We start from the raw sequence: 21,973 nt of genomic DNA, 5'->3' as shown, positions 1-21,973 counted from the left end.
ATATATCCGATTTCGATTCTTCACACAGTTTTCAAATGAAAATATGGTCAATTTTTTTCATTTTCATATCTTTTGAGCATGAGCATGAGCATGAGAGAATTTTTTTCATTTTCATATCTTTTATTTATTTCAAAAATTGCATTTTTCGAGCCCTACAACCTCCCAAATTTTCATCCAGATTCATAATATGGTTCTGGAGTTAGAGCCGTTTGATTGACCTACCATAAGAAAAAAAATCCCTAAAAAAAGGTAAAAGCCCACCTGGTGACCTTCGCCAACATTTTTCATTTCTGATTTTATTCAAAATTTCTTGCTACATTCATAGTACAGACCATGAGTGAGCATCTGAAACAAATTCGACATCGATCGGCAATCCCGATCAATTTTTAGAACGATTTACTTTTTGCCTTTCTTACTAAAGAAAGGTATAGGTTTTACTTTAAGCCAGGACGTCATTTCCATCTTCGTAAATATGTCGATTCAGCATGAATTTTAATCGGAAAATCGTCAAAAAATCACACTGCATCGATTTTTGACGCTCTATCGATTCACCTTGACAGAACTCGTCTATCTCCAACCCTCGAATTTTGAGAAAATAAATTCCGTGGAGGTCGAGCCAGGACGTCATTTCCGTCTTCGTAAATATGTCGATTCAGCGTGAATTTTAATCGGAAAAATCGTCAAAAAATCACACTGCATCGATTTTCGACGCTTTGTCGCCATGTCGACAAGTTGTCAAGTTGAGCTTCGAATACTGGCGCGAGAATGCTGGCGCATATATTTTGAGGCTCGACTTATACTCGTTTTGTAGTAGCTTGTCTACCGATGTTTTCTACAACATGTAAGATATCGTAGCTTTTCGGTTTCTTTTGCCCTGTCCGTTTTTGCATATCTGTCTAATGTTTATTCAAAAACTTTTGTGATATAGGACATTCATCCGGCTACAATCAATTTGTTTCCCGTGCGCTCTTAAAAACGCCTAAATGTAGACTTCATTTGTCGTAAGTTTATTTAACAGGGTTCATTGGATTCCAATAGAAGCTTTCTAAGCTTTTCATCGTAGTGGTGCGGTTGTAAAAATAGCTATCTCTGACTCTGTCACATTCGTAGAAGCTAAATGGCTATCTTCCCTGCACCGTGCGGCACACGCGGTTCACTTATACCTCGGTTTTTCTTTGCGCCTACCGCGGTGTGCTATGTAACTGGCGCATGTGAAGCTTGCTATGCTCGCGTTTGTCATAAACGCTTGTTTGATTAAGAATATGTACGATTAAAAATATTCTTTTGGTGAAAATGGCGTATTTTGTTTCTTTTGGAAATCATATCATTTATAATACTTTGCCTTTATCATAAGACTTTCTTCTTCTTCTTCTTCTTCTTCTAAACAAAGTCAATGTTATGAATTCAGTACGGCTCCAACCACGATAGCAAGCGGTTGCATTTTAACTCCTCTCTCGGTGTTTTTCTTGCTCAGCAAAAATGAGTAAGACGCGAAACACCGTAGTGGTATTAGATTTCAACGTCTTACCCACCCGACCCAAACCCCTCGACGTCGAGAGGTTCATATCGCGCGAACTAAAAGTGCAGTGCAAGCATGAACTGAAGTGCGTTCAATTGTTACAGTCTGGCGTTGCTCTAATTGAGTTTAACGACCCAGCTCTAGCAGAACGTGCAATCAGCAAGAATCTGCGGCACTCCATGCAGTGCGGGAATCAAATGTTCCTGATCCCGGTGTACTTCAAAGATTACACCGTGGAAGTCAGGATACATGATTTGCCACCGGAGCTGCCGGCTGAAAAAATCACCAATACTATGAGTCAGTACGGCAAAGTGCTGACCATAAAATGGAAAAAGTTCTTCGTAGGCATTTCGAACGGAGTGCGGGTGCTTCGCATGAACTTGGACCGTCCAATTCCAAGGCGCCTAAAGATAGATGCCTGTGACAGCAACGTCTTCTACAAAGGCCAACCAAACGCCCGACTCACTAAGAAAAAACGCGCAACCAAAAATAACACGGAAAAAGATGTGTCAGCAGAACCAAACAAAGCCGGGGAGTCAAGCAGCAGCAGTACGACGGCTAAAACTGACGACGACAGCAATAACAAAAAATGCATCAAAACAAAACGGCCAGCCGTAGAAGGGGAAAACAGCAGCAGCAACAACAACAACAATCAACCCCAAATGGAACTGGAAAACGATGATGATTTCGAAGTCGTGCGATCGAAGCATGAACGGAAAAAAATGAAATTGACGGATGACCAGCGAACCAATTTTTTCTACAAAAAATGGAAAGAAGCCGGGCGGAAGTACCAGGAAGCAGTGAACGACGCAACAAAACACCAAGCATTGAGACTGCAGACTATGTACAAGGAGAAATGGTGGCAATGCTATCAAAAATTAGGAAAGGACGGCTTCGCAAAGTGGATTGAATTGTTAGAATAGGAAGATTTTAATGAATTAGTACTAGAAAATATGAAGTGAAGTGTGAAGTTCAAATGTATTTTCCTCTATTCCTATCCTCCTTTTGTTTTTGAAGGCAGGTTGAATCAGCTATTATAGCTGCTAACCTGGATAAATAAAACAAAAAAAAAATGTTATGAATTGAAAGAAGTTCTATCATCGTTATATTCTTTAGTAAGAAAGGCTCTATCTCACCCCAGGTGGGATTAAATCGGGTTTTTTTTTTCATATTTTTGTTTTATTTCTAAATTTCAGCACACAAGAATCTACAAAGATCTGCAATTCTATATAAAGCACTTTGTGTTTTTTTCAGTTTTAGATTAACTTGAAAAAACACTATCAGAATCCTGAACGGATATTCTGCTTGGGCGGATGAAATATGTATGAAAGGCGAATCGAGGGCGGGCCAAGGCGGTTGGGGCTTTTTGGGCGGATGAATTTTATATGGGGGGCGTATCAAGGGCGTATGTGGGGCGGATGAACGGCGGGTGAAACATTTCAAGGCAAACCTGGGCGACCCCGGGGCGAGTCGCTGGCGGACCAACGTCACGATAAAAAAAACTGATCGTGCGCCAAATTGTTGCAAATTTTATCCGCCAGCGGATCGCCCGTGGTCCGCCAAATCAAACGCTGGCGGATTGCCAGAGCGGTTTGGCGGTCCGCCAGCGAACCGCCGGCGGGCTGCCCAGTCAATGTGGGATGGCGCAAGTTCGTGGAAGTTCTGATCAACAACGAACCGATCGAACTCCAGCTCGACTGCGGATCGGACTACACCATCATCTCGACGGATTCACTTCCCCTGCTCGGCAACCCAGAAACCATTCCGACGGAACTGCGGGTGGCCACAGCTTCAGGCAAACCCCTTCCGCTGGAATTGGAGTTCGAGTGTGACGTCACGTTCTTGGGAGCGACCTGATGGATGCTTTCGGGCTGTGTACGACATTCCGATCAACGACTTCTGCAAGCAACTCACAACTGCGGAGGACTCGTCGGCGTGTGGTGCCGCGCTGAAGGCGAAATTTCCGGCCGTGTTCCAGGAAGGCTCGGACGGTGCACGAAAACGAAGATCCAGCTGTTCCTGATCGACGGGGTGAAGCCGGTCTTCAAGCCTAAGCGGCCAGTGCCGTTCCACTCGCAGCGGCTGGTCGAGAAGGAGCTCAACCGATTGCAGAACATGGGAGTGCTGGAGCCGGTCGACTACTCGGACTGGGCGGCACCCATCGTGGCAGTTCGGAAGGCGCAGCGCAACGCAGACGGAGATCCGATGGTCCGCATTTGCGCGGATTACTCGACCGGGTTGAACGCCGTGCTGGAGGCGAACAAGTACCCTCTCCCTACCCCCGACGACATCTTCGCAAAGCTGGCTGGCAGCAAGTTCTTCAGCGTGATTGACCTGTTGGACGCTTATCTGCAGATGGAGGTAGAGGAGGAGTCGCAGAAGCTGTTGACTATGAACACACACAAGGGGCTGTTCAAGGTCAAGCGTCTGCCGCCGGGAGTGAAATCCGCTCCTGGATCCTTCCAGAAGGTCGTTGACAACATGCTCGCCGACCAGGAAGGAGCGGCGTCGTTCCTCGACGACGTGCTGGTGTTCGGCCGAACGCGCGCTGAGCACGACCGGAACTTGGAGCAAACACTGCAGCGGATCCAATATTTCGGTTTCCGGCTCAAGATCGAGAAGTGCAAGTTCTACATGACGGAGGTGAAGTACCTGGGCCACATCATCAACCAAAACGGAATCCGCACCGACCCGGGGAAAGTGTCTGCCATCTCGCAGATGCCACCGCCGAAGAACCTCACCGAGCTGCGTTCGTTCTTGGGCGCGGTCAACTACTACGCGAAGTTCATCAAGGAGATGCACCAGCTGCGTAGGCCACTTGATCTGCTGCTGAAGAAGGACGCAAAGTGGGCCTGGTCGGACGACTGCCAACGATCATTCGAGCGCTTCAAGGAGCTGCTCAAGTCTGACCTGATGCTGACCCACTACAACCCGACGCTGTACATTATCGTGGCCGCTGACGCTTCGCAAACCGGAATTGGCGCCACAATCCGACATCGTTTCCCTGACGGTTCGGAGAAGATAATCCAGCACGCCTCAAGATCGTTGACACTGGCGCGAGAATGCTGGCGCATATATTTGCTGGCTCGACTTATACTCATTTGTAGTAGCTTGTCTACCGATGTTTCCTACAACATGTAAGATATCGTAGCTTTTCGGTTTCTTTTGCCCTGTTTGTTTTTGCATAACTGTCCAATGTTTATTTAAAAACCTTTGTGACATAGGACATTCATCCGGCTACAATCTATTTGTTTTCCGTGTGCTCCGAAAATCGCCTAAAAGTAGACTTAATTTTTTCGTGGTTTCGTAAGTTTATTTAACAGGGTTCATTGGATTCCAATACCCAGATCGAAAGTCCGTAAACCCACGATGTTTTGTAAGGCAACGATGTTTTTCGAAAAATTCGATGAACTGTATGCTGCGCGTTAGAGTGAAAGAGAAAGCATGCTTTGTGTTTTCATCGAAGTTTCGCTAAGCATGCTATCTCGCTCATTCATGTTTGCGAATTTTTCGGCAGTTCTGTCAAACGAAAAAAAAACAACATGGCGAGCAACTTTGCTCCATCGCGAAAATGTGGTTGTCTGCTTTTCTGGGTTTGTTCCGGGTTGTAGGTGGAATCGGCAGGCCAAGTAACACCCGCAGATTCTCCCCTGGTTAGTAGGGAGTTGATTTTAAAGGTAATTTATAGTTTGTTTTTTTTTGTTTGCTGTAAACTTTTACTCTACTTTTTTCAATTTCAGGGAAAAGGTATCAGCAAAAAGGTAAAGTCCACTGCCGGTCGCGAACCTCCGGCGATTCCGTTTTCCGGTTCATAAACCTGGACGTGCGCGAGAACATGACCGCCAGACGATGGACCACTGGCACGTTTGCAAGAAAAGTGCGTAAGTTCGGAAAAAACGGTAAGGTGCTCGAGCAGGTAGAATGTTCTGGAAATTTGATAGATTTCTTTTTCAGACCCCCGTTCCGGAAGCTGCCATCAGCGGTTCCGACCGTACATTCCTCACTAGTAAGCCGTGTCCTCTGACTTCTTAGCTGCACGGAGGACCGTGCCGTACCGATACACTGTACTGAAATTGTCCATCAACAAGAATCTGCCTGCTGCGAATTGTCCCAGTATGGCCAACCTGCAGAGTACGGCACAGATTCGTTTCGGGCGGTCACTGGGTCCAGGACCGAGAACGATGATTGGATTCGACGGCGGAGCAACAACGAACCGGGCACTATCGTGCGAATGACTTGGAGGTGGCACAGCCCAGGAGCAGTCGCTGGCGGCGGAAACGTTGCCGTTGAAGGAAATCAGTAGCGGCATCGACACCAACCGAGTGTTCACCGATGGCTGATTGGGTGTGTACGGCGAGTTCGAGGGGAGTGCATTCGGTGCAACGATTTAAATGAACTTAAATCCGTCCACGAAGATAAAGCTGCTGCAGGAATTACAACACCTGACGCTGTTCAAATCGACGGTAGTCTATCGGAATGCGAATAATTCAGTCATGGCCACGAACAACAATTCCAACCGGTGATTTGGTTTTTAAAGCAAAACATTACAATAGCTGATCTCAGTGTAATAATTTCTTTTTTTTCTCTCTTTTTAGCCTTCTTAGCTGATACCGTCCGGAAATGGCACGCGGGACGATCAAGGCCCTGCAAATTCCATCAGAACGTCGCTGTACGGATCAGTCCCGACGGACGTTCGCCACCCTGCAAGTGCCCTTGGAAAAACGCTTTTCGGAACAGGTTCGAAGGACAGTTTCGGCACGGGTGAATTACTCGATCCTCGCACTTGTCCATAACAAGCGTTCCAACACGCTAAACATCAGAACCACTTCAATGGAAACGACGGTTGAACCGACCTCCCGGAGAGTCTCCAACATGGTTCAGCTGCAGATTTTCAACCGGAAAATGCCGTGCTGTGTGCCATCTCTTTGAACGAGGAGAATGTGAAATGTTGTTGCCAAACGCCGCGGTGTCGTGTCACGCAGGATACTTTGTTTCGCCCAAGACGAAACCAGCCGCCACCCGGCATATTACTCGTCGTTACAAAGTAGCTTCTGATAATGGTTCCGTGACAGCAATCATCACATCAACTGAATCCCGACTTAACGTAAGTGAGGTACCGTCCGCGATAGTGGCAAGATGGACATAAGCATTGCGTCAGCCGGAAAAATTCCGGAAGTTAATCTGGCTGACGTCGACATTCGCAAGCAGCACAATCGTTCCATGCGGCCGACTCCAGTGGCGTCCCACGAAGGCAGCAAATCTGTCGAGATAAGTCTAAACAAGCAGGCTGCGGCCAATACGAGCTAGCAGTAGCCAAGCGAGTCAGTGTCCGGTATGAAACAAACAACAATCAAACAAGGCCCGGGCCCCAACAGCAGCAAGCTTCGTTACCGCCGCTGTTACGTGCGCAGATGCCACCGTTTATGTATTGTGGCAGCGGAGGCCCAAGTGGAAGTTTCGGATCGCCACCGCCTCCTTCGAACGGTCCACCTCCGTCGGGACCGATGAACGACAACCGGGACAATCGTGGAGTACGTAACAACAGTGTTAGCGGAGGCAGATACAACAGTATGCTACCGAATGTCTCGGGCGGCAGCGACAACAGCAGGAATCATCATCGATCACATGGACCAAACTATTCGCCGACGCAGTCGTGTGGTGAATATCGTGACGAGGCTGTCGCGGACATCGCGGACAAATGAGGCCACACGGCAGCAACGAGACCAGCACCAGGATCATGACGATCATCGGCAAGACTTTTCGTCGGCGGCGGCTTCTTTCATGGACCGCGGCCAGGAAGCTGCTGGAGTTGGAGCAGCAGCTGAACAGTAAGAAGGGTGAAGACGGAGGCCCGGGGTCTTCAAGGGTCAAGGACTGCAACTGCACAATCAGCATCCATCGGCAAGAACGACGCTACTCGGACACAGACTCGAAGGAAGGCCACGTCCTTGCGAGTACCCTCGGAAGGACGGATGAGATGCTGCACTATCACTCCCAAAAAAAAAGACCAAGCGGAACCGGTCCACGTTCCTAGAACTTTGTCCCAGCTGATATCCGGAAATGCCACTCGGGACAGCCATGATCTTGCAAATGACGAAGAAAGCAACACTGCATAAACTGGCCCGGTCATGACCCTGAAATTGTCTTCGGAACAACGCTGCCCTTGGCACGGCTGGTAAAATCTTGCACGTTCCAGATTAGCCGGAATCGGTCCCGAATTGCCTGAGCATTTCTTATTTTCTTTACCGTTTAATTTAAACTGAGACGTGCTTAGACTGCCGGTACTCCAGAGCTGTGGATTCGAAGCCGGAGTCGGATCTTTTTAGCCTCGCAACTGTTCCTCTTGGAGATGGCTCAGCTGGTGGCAGAGGAACCCGTTTTGTGGGAATTTAGGTAACAAAAAAATATTCTTTACATTTCTCAATCCGAACTAACTTTTTTTTTCTTTCAGGTCAAATAATTTTGAGCCACCTCCAGAAAGTGGGTTCTGGAGTTGCACCAGAATAAAAAAAACTATCTCCATCAGCTGAACAATTATCACCTTCCGATAAGGGCTTAAATCCGTCCCCGAAGATAAATCTGCTGCAGGAATGGCAACACATGGCGCTGTTCAAATCGCTGGTTTTCAACCGAAACGCGGCGGCAACGCTGACAACGCCACCGGACTGAACGGGCCAAACAGCACCAACAGCAACAAGCTCCATTACCGCTGCTGTTCCGTGCGCTGATGGTACCGTTTATGTATCTGCCACCGTCGGACGGCCCGTGTTTGTGGGACCGATGAACGACGACCGAGACAATCGTGGTGTTGGAATGCGAAACAACAGTGGCGGCAGAGGCGGATACAACAGTACAGCGTCTCGGGCGATAGCGGCAGCGGTACGAAAAATCATCACTCTCATGGATCAAACTATTCGCCAACGCAGTCGGGTGGTAGATATTGTGACTCGTACGGAGGAGGCGGAAGAGTAGGCGATCGCGGACTTCACGGTTAAATGTATCCTCCAAGGTTGGCCAACCAGCAGCAGTAAGTCCAGCACGTGATCACGATGATCACCGGCGGGACTATTCGTTGGCGACGGCTCCGTTCATGGATCCGGAGATTGTCGTTCAGCGACCCACCATCTATCGTCTGTCAACCGTCACCACCTTCGCAACAGAATGGCCACGCCGGCGCCGGACTCGTGGACTGGACGCCGAGGTGCAACTGTACCACTTGGAGATGGTCCAGGAGCAGTGGGTGGCAGCGGAATCTGTGCTGCGGGAGCTTGGGTAAAACAGTTATACTTTACATTTCTCAACCCAAACTAACTTTTCCTCTTCCAGGTTCTGAAGATGGATATGCCCAAAGCGGCACCGGCCATCCGGCGCAAAGCACCGTCTACGACACAAACTGAGGAGGTGGCCAAATCTTGTATAGGAACCAAGTTCATCGACCGTTGGTTGCGCTGGATGCGGTGGAGACGGTCATGATGCTGAGATTGGTCGCACCAAGATCGACGAGTGGACCGACTTTAGCAAACTGCTGATGGAGGAACGTGTGGCCAAGATGTGTATCGATTTGATTGCCCTCAAGCCGGGCGTCGTTTTCACCGAGAAAGGCGTCTCCGATCTGGCCCACCACTTCCTGTTGAATGCCGGAATCTAGGCGATTCGCCAGCTTCATAAAACCAAAGACACCGGGTATTAGCACGCCAACCATCGTTAACCAATCGGAGGAACTCACCAAGAAGGAAGGGAACGGTACCGGTCTATTCGAGATCAAAAAGGTGGACGACGAATACTTCTGCTTCGCCACGGAACGTACTAACCCCAAAGCCTGGACCATCTCTTCCATGGTGCCTTCAAGGACAAGTCTGCCGAAACTGGCCAATCGAGCAGCAAAAAAACGAATAGTGACCCATCCCGGCGAGGCGAGGGAACCTGTAGACAGCTTTTGTGTGGTGAGTTAACATCTCTTTATCTATAACATAAATAAACTTGGTTATTCTCCACAGCGCATCAACACCGCCCGGCTTCCTGGCATCCCCCGGCTGGGATCTCCCCTAGCAGTCCAGCAGGTAGCACGGTGGAACCCCCGGCAGCCAAAGGACGAAAAACAAGCCAACCATCCTTGATCCGGTCTCTAACAGTCATGCCGTCACAGCCACAGTTAACGTCCTGTCCAAAATCACGCAGATTGGAACCGGCGGAAAAGAGGGCCAACCCCTCTGAGCAACCAGACACTCCAGAACATCAAGCACGACTACCGGGAGGAACCAGCTAGCCTCCAGAGTTTGCAAAGAACCATGGCACAAAGTCACTGCAGTTTAAGGTCCACCAAATCAATGTAAATTGGAGAAAAACGAAAAAAAATAATAAAAACATGAACAACAGCAACAAACTTTCAATCCGAACAAATAAAACAGATGACAGATGTGAGAAAAAGAAGAAGAAGAACCTAAAAAGAGAGGTTGATGCGCGTCCGATTTTCCACCTTTACGTCGTTCTTACATCGGCCCCGCATGTAGGCCTCTCGCGATGTTCGAACAACCTTGACAGGTTGACGTTTCGGGTGCAAAATACCTTGATTCGGGTCTGATGCGTGTCTCAAAATCAGACCCGCATCGGCCCCTGTAGGACTGATCGTCGCTCTGACGATCAGACCCGATCGGCCCCGTATTTCTTACTGGGTAGAAGCTTTCTAAGCTTTTCATCGTTTATATCGTTTTCAATGTTTTCAATGCTGGCGACGCCAATGGCTTTCTACCTAAGGTACTCGTGATTGAGTGTGTAGTGGTGCGGTTGTAAAAATAGCTATCTCTGACTCTGTCACATTCGTAGAAGCTAAATGGCTATCTTCCCTGCACCGTGCGGCACACGCGGTTCACTTATACCTCGGTTTTTCTTTGCGCCTACCGCGGTGTGCGTTGTAACTGGCGCATGTGAAGCTTGCTATGCTCGCGTTTGTCATAAACGCTTGTTTGATTAAGAATATGTACGATTAAAAATATTCTTTTGGTGAAAATGGCGTATTTTGTTTCTTTTGGAAATCATATCATTTATAATACTTTGCTTTTATCATAAGACTTTCTTCTTCTTCTTCTTCTTCTTCTTCTAAACAAAGTCAATGTTATGAATTCAGTACGGCTCCAACCACGATAGCAAGCGGTTGCATTTTAACTCCTCTCTCGGTGTTTTTCTTGCTCAGCAAAAATGAGTAAGACGCGAAACACCGTAGTGGTATTAGATTTCAACGTCTTACCCACCCGACCCAAACCCCTCGACGTCGAGAGGTTCATATCGCGCGAACTAAAAGTGCAGTGCAAGCATGAACTGAAGTGCGTTCAATTGTTACAGTCTGGCGTTGCTCTAATTGAGTTTAACGACCCAGCACTAGCAGAACGTGCAATCAGCAAGAATCTGCGGCACTCCATGCAGTGCGGGAATCAAATGTTCCTGATCCCGGTGTACTTCAAAGATTACACCGTGGAAGTCAGGATACATGATTTGCCACCGGAGCTGCCGGCTGAAAAAATCACCAATACTATGAGTCAGTACGGCAAAGTGCTGACCATAAAATGGAAAAAGTTCTTCGTAGGCATTTCGAACGGAGTGCGGGTGCTTCGCATGAACTTGGACCGTCCAATTCCAAGGCGCCTAAAGATAGATGGCTGTGACAGCAACGTCTTCTACAAAGGCCAACCAAACGCCCGACTCACTAAGAAAAAGCGCGCAACCAAAAATAACACGGAAAAAGATGTGTCAGCAGAACCAAACAAAGCCGGGGAGTCAAGCAGCAGCAGTACCCGAGCAGGGGTAAATAACACGGGAATACCAAATTTTGGTATTACTTGAGCAAATAACAGCGACCAAAATGTGATCTTGGTTGCCCAGTAATAGATGGTAAAATACCATCAAATCATACCAAAACCATGTATGTGGAAGACCACAGGAATACCAAAATATGATTTTCCAAGGGCGCGGGAATACCTAAAATTAAACCATGGCAATACCAAGTTTTGGTATTCAAGCAATGTTCAAAAATCCAGAAGATCTCAACTTGGTATTGAAATGGTTCTATTTTGAGGTATTATTTTACCCTTGGAATAACATGGTGTGGTATTGTTGTGCCCTTCCACATACAAGACTTTGGTATGATTTCATGGTATTTTACCATCTATTACTGGGCAACCAAGGGCACATTTTGGTCGCTGTTATTTGCTCAAGTAATACCAAAATTTGGTATTCCCGTGTTTTTTACCCCTGCTCGGGAACATTGCTTGAATACCAAAACTTGGTATTGCCATGGTTTAATTTTTAGGTACTCCCGCGCCCTTGGAAAATCAGATTTTGGTATTCCTGTGGTCTTCCAAATACATGATTTTGGTATGATTTCATGGTATTTTACCATCTATAACTGGGAAACTAAGAGCACAGTTTGGTCGCAGGTATTTGCACAAGAAATACCAAAATTTGGTATTTTCATACCATTTTTAGTGCAACAGTTGCAGTTAGTGAAAAAACGGAAATGATCCATATGCAACAGCCAAATCTACTCACCTGATGATTCCATGTTGTTCTTAGTGATATTCTTCACCACATCGAATGCATTTGTCATTGACGGCCTGTGCTTGAAGTTCTTGAAGATTCTAAAAAAATAACAAGATTGAAAAATAAGTGCTATTAAAATGAAACTGGATTGAAATTCATTAAAATTCAATAATCTGTCGATTCACTCGTTTTTTAAAGTATTTGGTTATCCCAACTCCCAAGAAATTTCAACGTTTTTTTTTTAATCTTAGTGGGTATATAAAAAAAATTGAAAATCAGCTTTAATATTTATGGGTTTCAAGTCATTTTAGCGCAAAATTATTTATCTCATCAAAATTTATAAAAAAAAATTCCCATAGTTTCAGAGGAATTTGATGAAACCTTTAAATACCAAAATAATACCAAAATGTGGCATCCTGACTTAAATTTTTTTCCACAATTTCAAGTCATTTCTTTAGGGGGTATATCAAAAATGTTTAAAATCAAGTTTGAAATTTCCGGTTTTCAATGAAAGCATCCGCTTTGAGACATCATTTTAGCGTAAAATTAATTATTTTGTCAAAATTGGTCAACATTTTCTCATAGTTTCAGAGGAATTTGATAAAACACTGTAATACCAAAAGAATACCAAAATGTGGTGTTCGACCATTGACAAATTCTGCAATTTTGCAATATCAAAACAATACCTTAAATTGGTATGATAGCACATTTTGCTCTTGCATAATCCTAAGGACAAATTTAAAAGGGTCCATGAATACCAAAATTTGGTATTGATCCCAGAGAAAGGTATTATTAGGCATTTCCCTTGTTATTTACCCATGCTCGGGTACGACGGCTAAAACTGACGACGACAGCAATAACAAAAAATGCATCAAAACAAAACGGCCAGCCGAAGAAGGGGAAAACAGCAGCAGCAACAACAACAACAATCAACCACAAATGGAACTGGAAAACGATGATGATTTCGAAGTCGTGCGATCGAAGCATGAACGGAAAAAAATGAAATTGACGGATGACCAGCGAACCAATTTTTTCTACAAAAAATGGAAAGAAGCCGGGCGGAAGTACCAGGAAGCAGTGGACGACGCAACAAAACACCAAGCATTGAGACTGCAGACCATGTACAAGGAGAAATGGTGGCAATGCTATCAAAAATTAGGAAAGGACGGCTTCGCAAAGTGGATTGAATTGTTAGAAGAGGAAGATTTTAATGAATTAGTACTAGAAAATATGAAGTGAAGTGTGAAGTTCAAATGTATTTTCCTCTATTCCTATCCTCCTTTTGTTTTTGAAGGCAGGTTGAATCAGCTATTATAGCTGCTAACCTGGATAAATAAAACAAAAAAAAAAATGTTATGAATTGAAAGAAGTTCTATCATCGTTATATTCTTTAGTAAGAAAGGCTCTATCTCACCCCAGGTGGGATTAAATCGGGTTTTTTTTTCATATTTTTGTTTTATTTCTAAATTTCAGCACACAAGAATCTACAAAGATCTGCAATTCTATATAAAGCACTTTGTGTTTTTTTTAGTTTTAGATTAACTTGAAAAAACACTATCAGAATCCTGAACGGATATTCTGCTTGGGTGGATGAAATATGTATGAAAGGCGAATCGAGGGCGGGCCAAGGCGGTTGGGGCTTTTTGAGCGGATGAATTTTATATGGGGGGCGTATCAATCACCGAACCATGGGTAAATATTGGTTGGGAGCGGACATACTCAGTGCAAAAGTGAAAGTGTTCACGTCAAACGATCGGCCTGTCTCCTGAGAAGAACCTGGAATCTGACGATCGGGATACCACCTCGCGGCGTCTTTTGAAGATTTGAGCATTATGTTAAAGATTTGCTGTTTCTTGGTGAGAGCTTTCCATCATAAGTTGTTAAATTATTATATTCCCCTATATTATGATATTATTAAATAACCTTTCTCTCCCTTCCCCATTATCCTTTTCCCAATTCCCATTTTCCCCAACTTCAATTGCCCAATTCCACTTCCCTCCTAAAAATATAATTATTTGCCAATTTACACTTACACACCACACCTAACTGATTCGGAGCGTTTGGTACGGTATGTCCACGCATCCTTCCTCCCCTGTTGATTCTGTGAAATGTGATCCGTTCACCGAATCTGTCTCTGCGGTTAATGCAACGCAGTAGGCCTGGCCGCTTTAATTTTTGCTGTACATTTTTGGGGTAACTCGGATGTACTGCAATTATTAATATTGACAAGAAAGGACTTGAGGCGTAATCTAACCGCAAGTTCTTCCAGGATGCTTTCTTCGGACTGGCTGCGCTTGTGTTCGATTAGATTAGATTAGATTAGGATGAATTTTATATGGGGGGCGTATCAAGGGCGACCCACTGGCGGATCAACCTACAGGGGCGGCTGAACCGTATATGAGAGGCGCATCAAGGGCGAGCCAAGGCGGTTGAACTTTATGTAGGGGGCTGATCGGGGGCGACCCGCTGGCGGACCATCCTATAGGGGCGGTTGAACCATACAAAACGGCGTATGTGGGGCGGATGAACGGCGGGTGAAACATTTCAAGGCAAACCTGGGCGACCCCGGGGCGAGTCGCTGGCGGACCAACGTCACGATAAAAAAAACTGATCGTGCGCCAAATTGTTGCAAATTTTATCCGCCAGCGGGTCGCCCGTGGTCCGCCAAATCAAACGCTGGCGGATTGCCAGAGCGGTTTGGCGGTCCGCCAGCGAACCGCCGGCGGGCTGCCCAGTCAATGTGGGACGGCGCAAGTTCGTGGAAGTTCTGATCAACAACGAACCGATCGAACTCCAGCTCGACTGCGGATCGGACTACACCATCATCTCGACGGATTCACTTCCCCTGCTCGGCAACCCAGAAACCATTCCGACGGAACTGCGGGTGGCCACAGCTTCAGGCAAACCCCTTCCGCTGGAATTGGAGTTCGAGTGTGACGTCACGTTCCGCGGGACCACCAAGCGTTCCGTGTGCTACGTCACTCCTGTGCGCGGTTTCAAGGTTCTTGGGAGCGACCTGATGGATGCTTTCGGGCTGTGTACGACATTCCGATCAACGACTTCTGCAAGCAACTCACAACTGCGGAGGACTCGTCGGCGTGTGGTGCCGCGCTGAAGGCGAAATTTCCGGCCGTGTTCCAGGAAGGACTCGGACGGTGCACGAAAACGAAGATCCAGCTGTTCCTGATCGACGGGGTGAAGCCGGTCTTCAAACCTAAGCGGCCAGTGCCGTTCCACTCGCAGCGGCTGGTCGAGAAGGAGCTCAACCGATTGCAGAACATGGGAGTGCTGGAGCCGGTCGACTACTCGGACTGGGCGGCACCCATCGTGGCAGTTCGGAAGGCGCAGCGCAACGCAGACGGAGATCCGATGGTCCGCATTTGCGCGGATTACTCGACCGGGTTGAACGCCGTGCTGGAGGCGAACAAGTACCCTCTCCCTACCCCCGACGACATCTTCGCAAAGCTGGCTGGCAGCAAGTTCTTCAGCGTAATTGACCTGTTGGACGCTTATCTGCAGATGGAGGTAGAGGAGGAGTCGCAGAAGCTGTTGACTATGAACACACACAAGGGGCTGTTCAAGGTCAAGCGTCTGCCGTCGGGAGTGAAATCCGCTCCTGGAGCCTTCCAGAAGGTCGTTGACAACATGCTCGCCGGCCAGGAAGGAGCGGCGTCGTTCGGCCGAACGCGCGCTGAGCACGACCGGAACTTGGAGCAAACACTGCAGCGGATCCAATATTTCGGTTTCCGGTTCAAGATCGAGAAGTGCAAGTTCTACATGACGGAGGTGAAGTACCTGGGCCACATCATCAACCAAAACGGAATCCGCACCGACCCGGGGAAAGTGTCTGCCATCTCGCAGATGCCACTGCCGAAGAACCTCACCGAGCTGCGTTCGTTCTTGGGCGCGGTCAACTACCCGTGCATGGGTAAATAACAAGGGAAATGCGTAATAATACCTTTCTCTGGTATCAATACCAAATTTTGGTATTCCTGGACCCTTTAAAATTTGTCTTAAGGATTATGCAAGAGCAAAATGTGCTATCATACCAATTTAAGGTATTGTTTTGATATTGCAAAATTGCAGAATTTGTCAATAGTCGAACACCACATTTTGGTATTCTTTTGGTATTACAGTGTTTTGACCAATTTTGACAAAATAATTAATTTTGCGCTAAAATGATGTCTCAAAGTGTTTTATCAAATTCCTCTGAAACTATGGGAAAATGTTGACCAATTTTGACAAAATAATTAATTTTGCGCTAAAATTATGTCTCAAAGCGAATGCTTTCATTGAAAAGCGGAAATTTCAAACTTGATTTTAAACATTTTTGATATACCCCCTAAAGAAATGACTTGAAATTGTGGAAAAAATTCTAAGTCAGGATGCCACATTTTGGAATTATTTTGGTATTGAAAAGTTTCATCAAATTTCTCTGAAACTATGGGATTTTTTTTTATAAATTTTGATGAGATAATTAATGTTGTGCTAAAATGACATGAAACCCTAAAATGTTAAAGCTGATTGAAAACGTTGAAATTTCTCTAAGTTGGGATAACCAAATACTTTGAAAAACGAGTTAATCGACAGATTATTGAATTTTGGTGAATTTCAATCCAGTTTCATGATAACAACACTTATTTTTCAATCTTGTTATTTTTTAGAATCTTCAAGAACTTAAAGCAAGACCGTTCTTCAATGACAAATGCATTCGATGTGGTGAAGAATATCACTAAGAACAACATGGAATCATCAGGTGAGTAGATTTGGCTGTTGCATATGGATCATTTCCGTTTTTCACTAACTGCAACTGTTGCACTAAAATGGTATGAAAATACCAAATTTTGGTATTTCTTGTGCAAATACCAGCGACCAAAATGTGCTCTTGGTTGCCCAGTAATAGATGGTTAAATACCATCAAATCATACCAAAATCATGTATCATGTAAAATTAAACCATGGCAATACCAAGTTTTGGTATTCAAGCAATGTTCAAAAATCCAGAAGACCTCAACTTGGTATTGAAATGGTTTTATTTTGAGGTATTATTTTACCCTTGGAATAACATGGTTTGGTATTGTTGTGCCCTTCCACATACAAGACTTTGGTATGATTTCATGGTATTTTACCATCTATTACTGGGCAACCAAGGGCACATTTTGGTCCCTGTTATTTGCCCAAGTAATACCAAAATTTGGTATTCCCGTGTTATTTACCCCTGCTCGGGTACTACGCGAAGTTCATCAAGGAGATGCACCAGCTGCGAAGGCCAATCGATCTGCTGCTGAAGAAGGACGTAAAGTGGGCCTGGTCGGACGACTGCCAACGATCATTCGAGCGCTTCAAGGACCTGATGCTGACCCACTACAACCCGACGCTGTACATTATCGTGGCCGCTGACGCTTCGCAACCCGGAATCGGCGCCACAATCCGACATCGTTTCCCTGACGGTTCGGAGAAGATAATCCAGCACGCCTCAAGATCGTTGACACCGGCGGAGCAAGCGTACGGGCAGATCGACAAGGAAGCTCTGGTGCTCGTCTACGCTGTCACGAAGTTTCATCGGATGCTGCTGGGACGACGGTTCGTTCTAGAGACAGACCACCAGCCTCTGCTCCGCATCTTTGGGTCGCACAAGGGAATTCCAACGCACACGTCCAAGCGACTGCAACGACTGGGACTCGTTCTGCTGTGCTACAACTTTGGCATCGACTACGTCTCCACGGCGAACTTCGGGTACGCGGATGTACTCTCCAGACTCATCGATTCGGCGGCCAAGCCGGAGGAGGAGTACGTTATCGCCGCTCTGTACCTCGAGGACGACATGTCGGCGGTCTTGGAAGACTCCGTTGGCAACACACCTGTCACTTCCAAGATGATCGCCGCTGCTACCGCCCGGGACAAGGTGCTCAAGAAAGTGGTCCAATACTTGGAAGGTGAGTGGCCGGCCAGCGCAAGCGAAATCGACAACCCGGACGTGAAGGCGTTCTACCACCGGAAGGAGAGCCTGGCGCTGACTCAGGGCTGCATTCTTTTCAGCCAGCGAGTGGTGGTGCCGGAGACCTACCGAAAGCGGATCCTGCAACGCCTGCACCACGGTCACCCGGGCATGGTCCGGATGAAGAGTCTGGCTCGGAGTTTCGTCTACTGGCCGCACATCGACAAGCAGGTGGAGGACACGGTGAAGCAGTGCGCGGACTGTACTGCAGCTGCAAAATCTCCCCCAAACACTCCACCAGAAGCTTGGCCAACACCAGCGGGACCATGGCAACGCATTCACATTGATTACGCGGGCCCGATCGATGGTCTCTACTTTCTCATCATCGTGGACGCTTTCTCGCGATGGCCTGAGATCTACCCGACGACGACCACGACCGCTAGGGCCACGATCCAGTTTCTTCGAAGCACGTTCGCACGCCTTGGCCTGCCGATGGTACTCGTGTCGGACAACGCTGCTCAGTTCACTTGCGACGAGTTTGAGTCCTACTGCAAAGCGAACGGAATCACCCACATCCTCACCGCGCCCTACCATCCGCAATCGAACGGGCAAGCGGAACGCTTTGTGGACACCGTCAAGCGAGGAATGAAGAAAATCAACAAGGGAGAGCCACTGCAGGAGACACTCGACGTGTTTCTGGCAACGTACAGGTCGACGCCGAGCGGAACAACCAAGTGAACTGCTGTTTGGAGGTCAAATGCGCACCACACTCGACCTACTGCGACCACCACCAACACCGGTTGCTGAGATGAAGACGACTGCTGAGAACGACCAGAGACGAGCATTTGCACCTGGCGACTTGGTGTATGCGAAGGTGCACAAGCGGAACGACTGGTACTGGGAGGCAGGAAAGGTCATCGAAAGGCTCGGCTCGGTGAACTACAACGTGTGGTTGGACGGCCAACGTTCGGGGCTGATCCGGTCGCATATCATCCACGGCACGAGTCAGCGGATTCGCCGGCGTGCGGTCGCGCTGTTAACCTTCCGCTGGACATTCTCCTAGGCGAGTTTGGGTTCGCTCAACCAACAACCGATGACGTCACGCAAGCAGCTGTGGTGGAACCGGAAGGCGCGAACCAACCAGGAATCATCGAGCACAACGATGGACCGGAACCAGCTATGATCCAACGGCCGATCCGGCAGGCTTCGACGGGAAGTATTCCGCCGAGTTGCGTTCCCGTGCCGACGACGACGATCACCAGGAGTGGACGCGAGGTTCGGCTGCCGCCGAGGTTTGATCACTACGTGATGTCTTAAAGAGGGAGATGCTATGGCAACACTGTCCATAGCGAGACGCCGCACCAACACACTCAACGTTGTGCGGTTGGCACACCTTGCGAGGGGACAGCTTTGTCTAAAGCGAGCAACGAAAAAGCAAAGCCACGTTTTGTAAACGCTCTTACTTAAAATTAGTTTCTAGACTTAAATAAAACTCTAATGTAAGTCTCTAACTCGCGTTTGTTATTAGCGAAAGACATAACAGAAATGACTTGAAATTGTGGAAAATTTTCTAAGTCACGATACCATTATTATTATTTTCGCAATTCGCAATTCGCAATTTTCAGTGTAAGAACGGGCCTTGACCGATCTTATGTACCAGGTTCCCGACGAACACGCACTGCCCTTACACCTACATCTTACCCTTGCTCTGAGTCAGTACGAGCAACACGCTAGAACACGCTTTGAGTGTTCGTGCCAGGCATGCACACCTTCTTTTCCGGTTACGCATTTTAACTCGGCCGGGGGTGGTACATTACGTAGGGTTTGATGTAAGTATAAGCGCCTAACCATTTATAGTGTTCCTATCAATTTTCAGTAAAGCAAAAAACTGTTTAATTTTTAGTTTGAATTCAAAAACTAATTGTTATTTACAGTGTATTGTTTTCTCCTGAAATCTTGCCTAATGTTGAGTCGTGTTAATCTGTTGCTATTTATTCTGTCGCGGTGTTTTGTTACAATGTTTTGAACCTAAGCATGTTATTCAAAAATTTATCAAAAGTACAATAATGTTATGTGTGTGACTTTGATCATTCAATATATTGAGTAAGGACTCAAATCTTACTTGTTTGAAGAAAAGGGCGTAGATTAAAACAATAGACAATAAAGGAAAAAGCATACTACATAAAGTTCGCTACTGAAAGAATAATTGTATGTTGAAGGAAAGAAGAGTAAAAGCTGTATGAAGTAGATTAAAAATATAGGCAATAATTTATGAAAAAAGCTTTGTGATAAAGGATAAATAATATCATATAAGCTTAGATAGCATTAATGACAACTTTAGGAGCCGATTAAAATAATATTTTAATTAATAAATAAATTAGACAATGAATAAAGATTGATATATTCTATGAACAGGATTTAACCCGAGAATTAACCTCGTTAGCATATTAAGGAGATCAGTTTTTGTTAGGGAAAGCACATAACAGTTGAAACTGGCAAATTGAGTAGAGGAGACTTGAAAGATAAGTGAAACAGAACTAAAGTAGTTGGAGATAATAAGAAGAGATACTGCGAATTGCGATGTTCTAGGTACATCCACAACAGTTCGTTCAACATGCTGTGAATCAAAACAATACCTTCTACAATCACAAACTACTTCCCTTTCCCACATTGCCGCTTTATAATGTAGTCCATCCTCTGCAAAGAAAGGGATGTTAGTAAAATATAAATACTTTAAAATAATGATACAGTTACTTGCGGAAACCTATCAGGGTTTCTGATGTTGTTGCTGTTGTCTCCAGTGTGATAATATCACTCCGAAGTGGTTGTCGTGGTGCAATCGCTCTCCAACCGTAGGCCCAGACACGACATGAAAATGAAAACAAACAAAAACAAAAAAACAAAAAGATGCATTAGTATATGAAAATAAGAGAAACAAAGGATCATGCAATCAAAATAAAATGGTGGATAGTAAACAGAAGCCGAATTAGAAAATCAGTAATACATAATAAAGAAATAGAAGATAGATAGTAGCTGAAAGTGGAAAGAAGAGAAACCCCGTATTGCGATGTATCAGGTACATCCACAACAGTTAACTCAACATGCTGTGAATCAAAACAATACCGTCTACAATCTTCCCTTCCCACATTGCGCATCCCTTTCTTTTGGCCGTCTCGACTCTGACCCTCGCTGGTCAAAGGTTTACGAGTTCGTTTCCACAGGCCACCAGCAAGGTCACGTGTTGTCATCATGATGACGAAACCAAGCCAACGTGGAGGTAAGAAAATGGGTAACTTGCAAGAAACCAGAGCAGCTGTTTTGACCAAGATCAACTAACAGCACTACGAATGTAGTTCCGCTCCTTCCAGGATGTTCCTCACCGGGTGTCAACCGAAAAGGTATCATTTCACCCTTGGCCTGCACCATTATTATTATTTTGGTATTAAAATGTTTTATCAAATTCAAATTCCGAAGTACGGCTGGACTGTTCAATATGTGAAGGCTGTGGCCAACGTAACGGCGAAGGTCGATTGATTTTGTGCGACGATTATGACATCTCGTAACACACGTACTGCATGGACCCACCGCTGGAGCAGGATCCGCAGGGCAAATGGAAGTGCAAGTGGTGTGCCATCTATTTAAATCGATGGCATAAACGACCTTGGCCACAACTGTGCCTGGCTTAATAACTTCTCCGAGTGTGGCCATGTGCTCCCACATGGTCATGTGCGAGAACATGCAGAACATGGGCGAGTCAAACCAAACTGTTCCTCTCGTACGGAAGCATTCTGAACGGCAGTTCCTTCCAGCCTTCGAGCAGTGGCCGGAGTGCGGAAATGTCCGACACTGTTCGGATTAACAACGTTGGACAGCAGTAAGGTGCCGGTCGTGCCGAGCTTTGTCCAGATCGAAACCCATGGCGGCGAAGACATCGACCCGAACTTGGACGACACTTTTTAGATCGTGCTGAAGCAGATGCTCGAC

At 46.3% G+C, this 21,973-nt stretch overlaps 3 protein-coding genes and 1 pseudogene across 3 annotated transcripts; all 4 read left to right on the top strand.

The window, feature by feature from the left end:
* The first annotated feature begins 3,379 nt into the window (after positions 1-3,379).
* LOC120430025 (uncharacterized protein K02A2.6-like) lies at positions 3,380-5,754 on the top strand. Its single transcript, XM_052711692.1, has 3 exons — positions 3,380-4,529; positions 5,260-5,400; positions 5,552-5,754. Exons 1-3 carry the CDS (start codon positions 3,380-3,382, stop codon positions 5,752-5,754), a joined length of 1,494 nt encoding a protein of 497 aa, XP_052567652.1.
* Positions 5,755-6,035: 281 nt separating this feature from the next.
* LOC120430037 (uncharacterized) lies at positions 6,036-13,195 on the top strand (annotated as a pseudogene).
* Positions 13,196-14,396: 1,201 nt separating this feature from the next.
* Positions 14,397-16,181, top strand: LOC120430031 (uncharacterized protein K02A2.6-like). The gene is made up of 2 exons (XM_039595126.2): positions 14,397-14,995; positions 15,054-16,181. The coding sequence occupies exon 2, from the start codon at positions 15,332-15,334 to the stop codon at positions 15,986-15,988; it is 657 nt and encodes a 218-aa protein (XP_039451060.1). The 5' UTR covers positions 14,397-14,995; positions 15,054-15,331; the 3' UTR covers positions 15,989-16,181.
* A 1,121-nt stretch (positions 16,182-17,302) lies between these two features.
* Positions 17,303-18,727, top strand: LOC120430026 (uncharacterized protein K02A2.6-like). Its single transcript, XM_039595120.1, has one exon. It carries the CDS (start codon positions 17,303-17,305, stop codon positions 18,725-18,727), a length of 1,425 nt encoding a protein of 474 aa, XP_039451054.1.
* The last annotated feature ends 3,246 nt before the right edge of the window (positions 18,728-21,973 follow it).

Source organism: Culex pipiens, chromosome 1 (assembly GCF_016801865.2).
Source record: "Culex pipiens pallens isolate TS chromosome 1, TS_CPP_V2, whole genome shotgun sequence".
Taxonomy (NCBI): Eukaryota; Metazoa; Arthropoda; class Insecta; order Diptera; family Culicidae; genus Culex; species Culex pipiens.
Note: the sequence above shows the minus strand (reverse complement) of the source record. Positions and strands in the feature narration are given on the sequence as shown.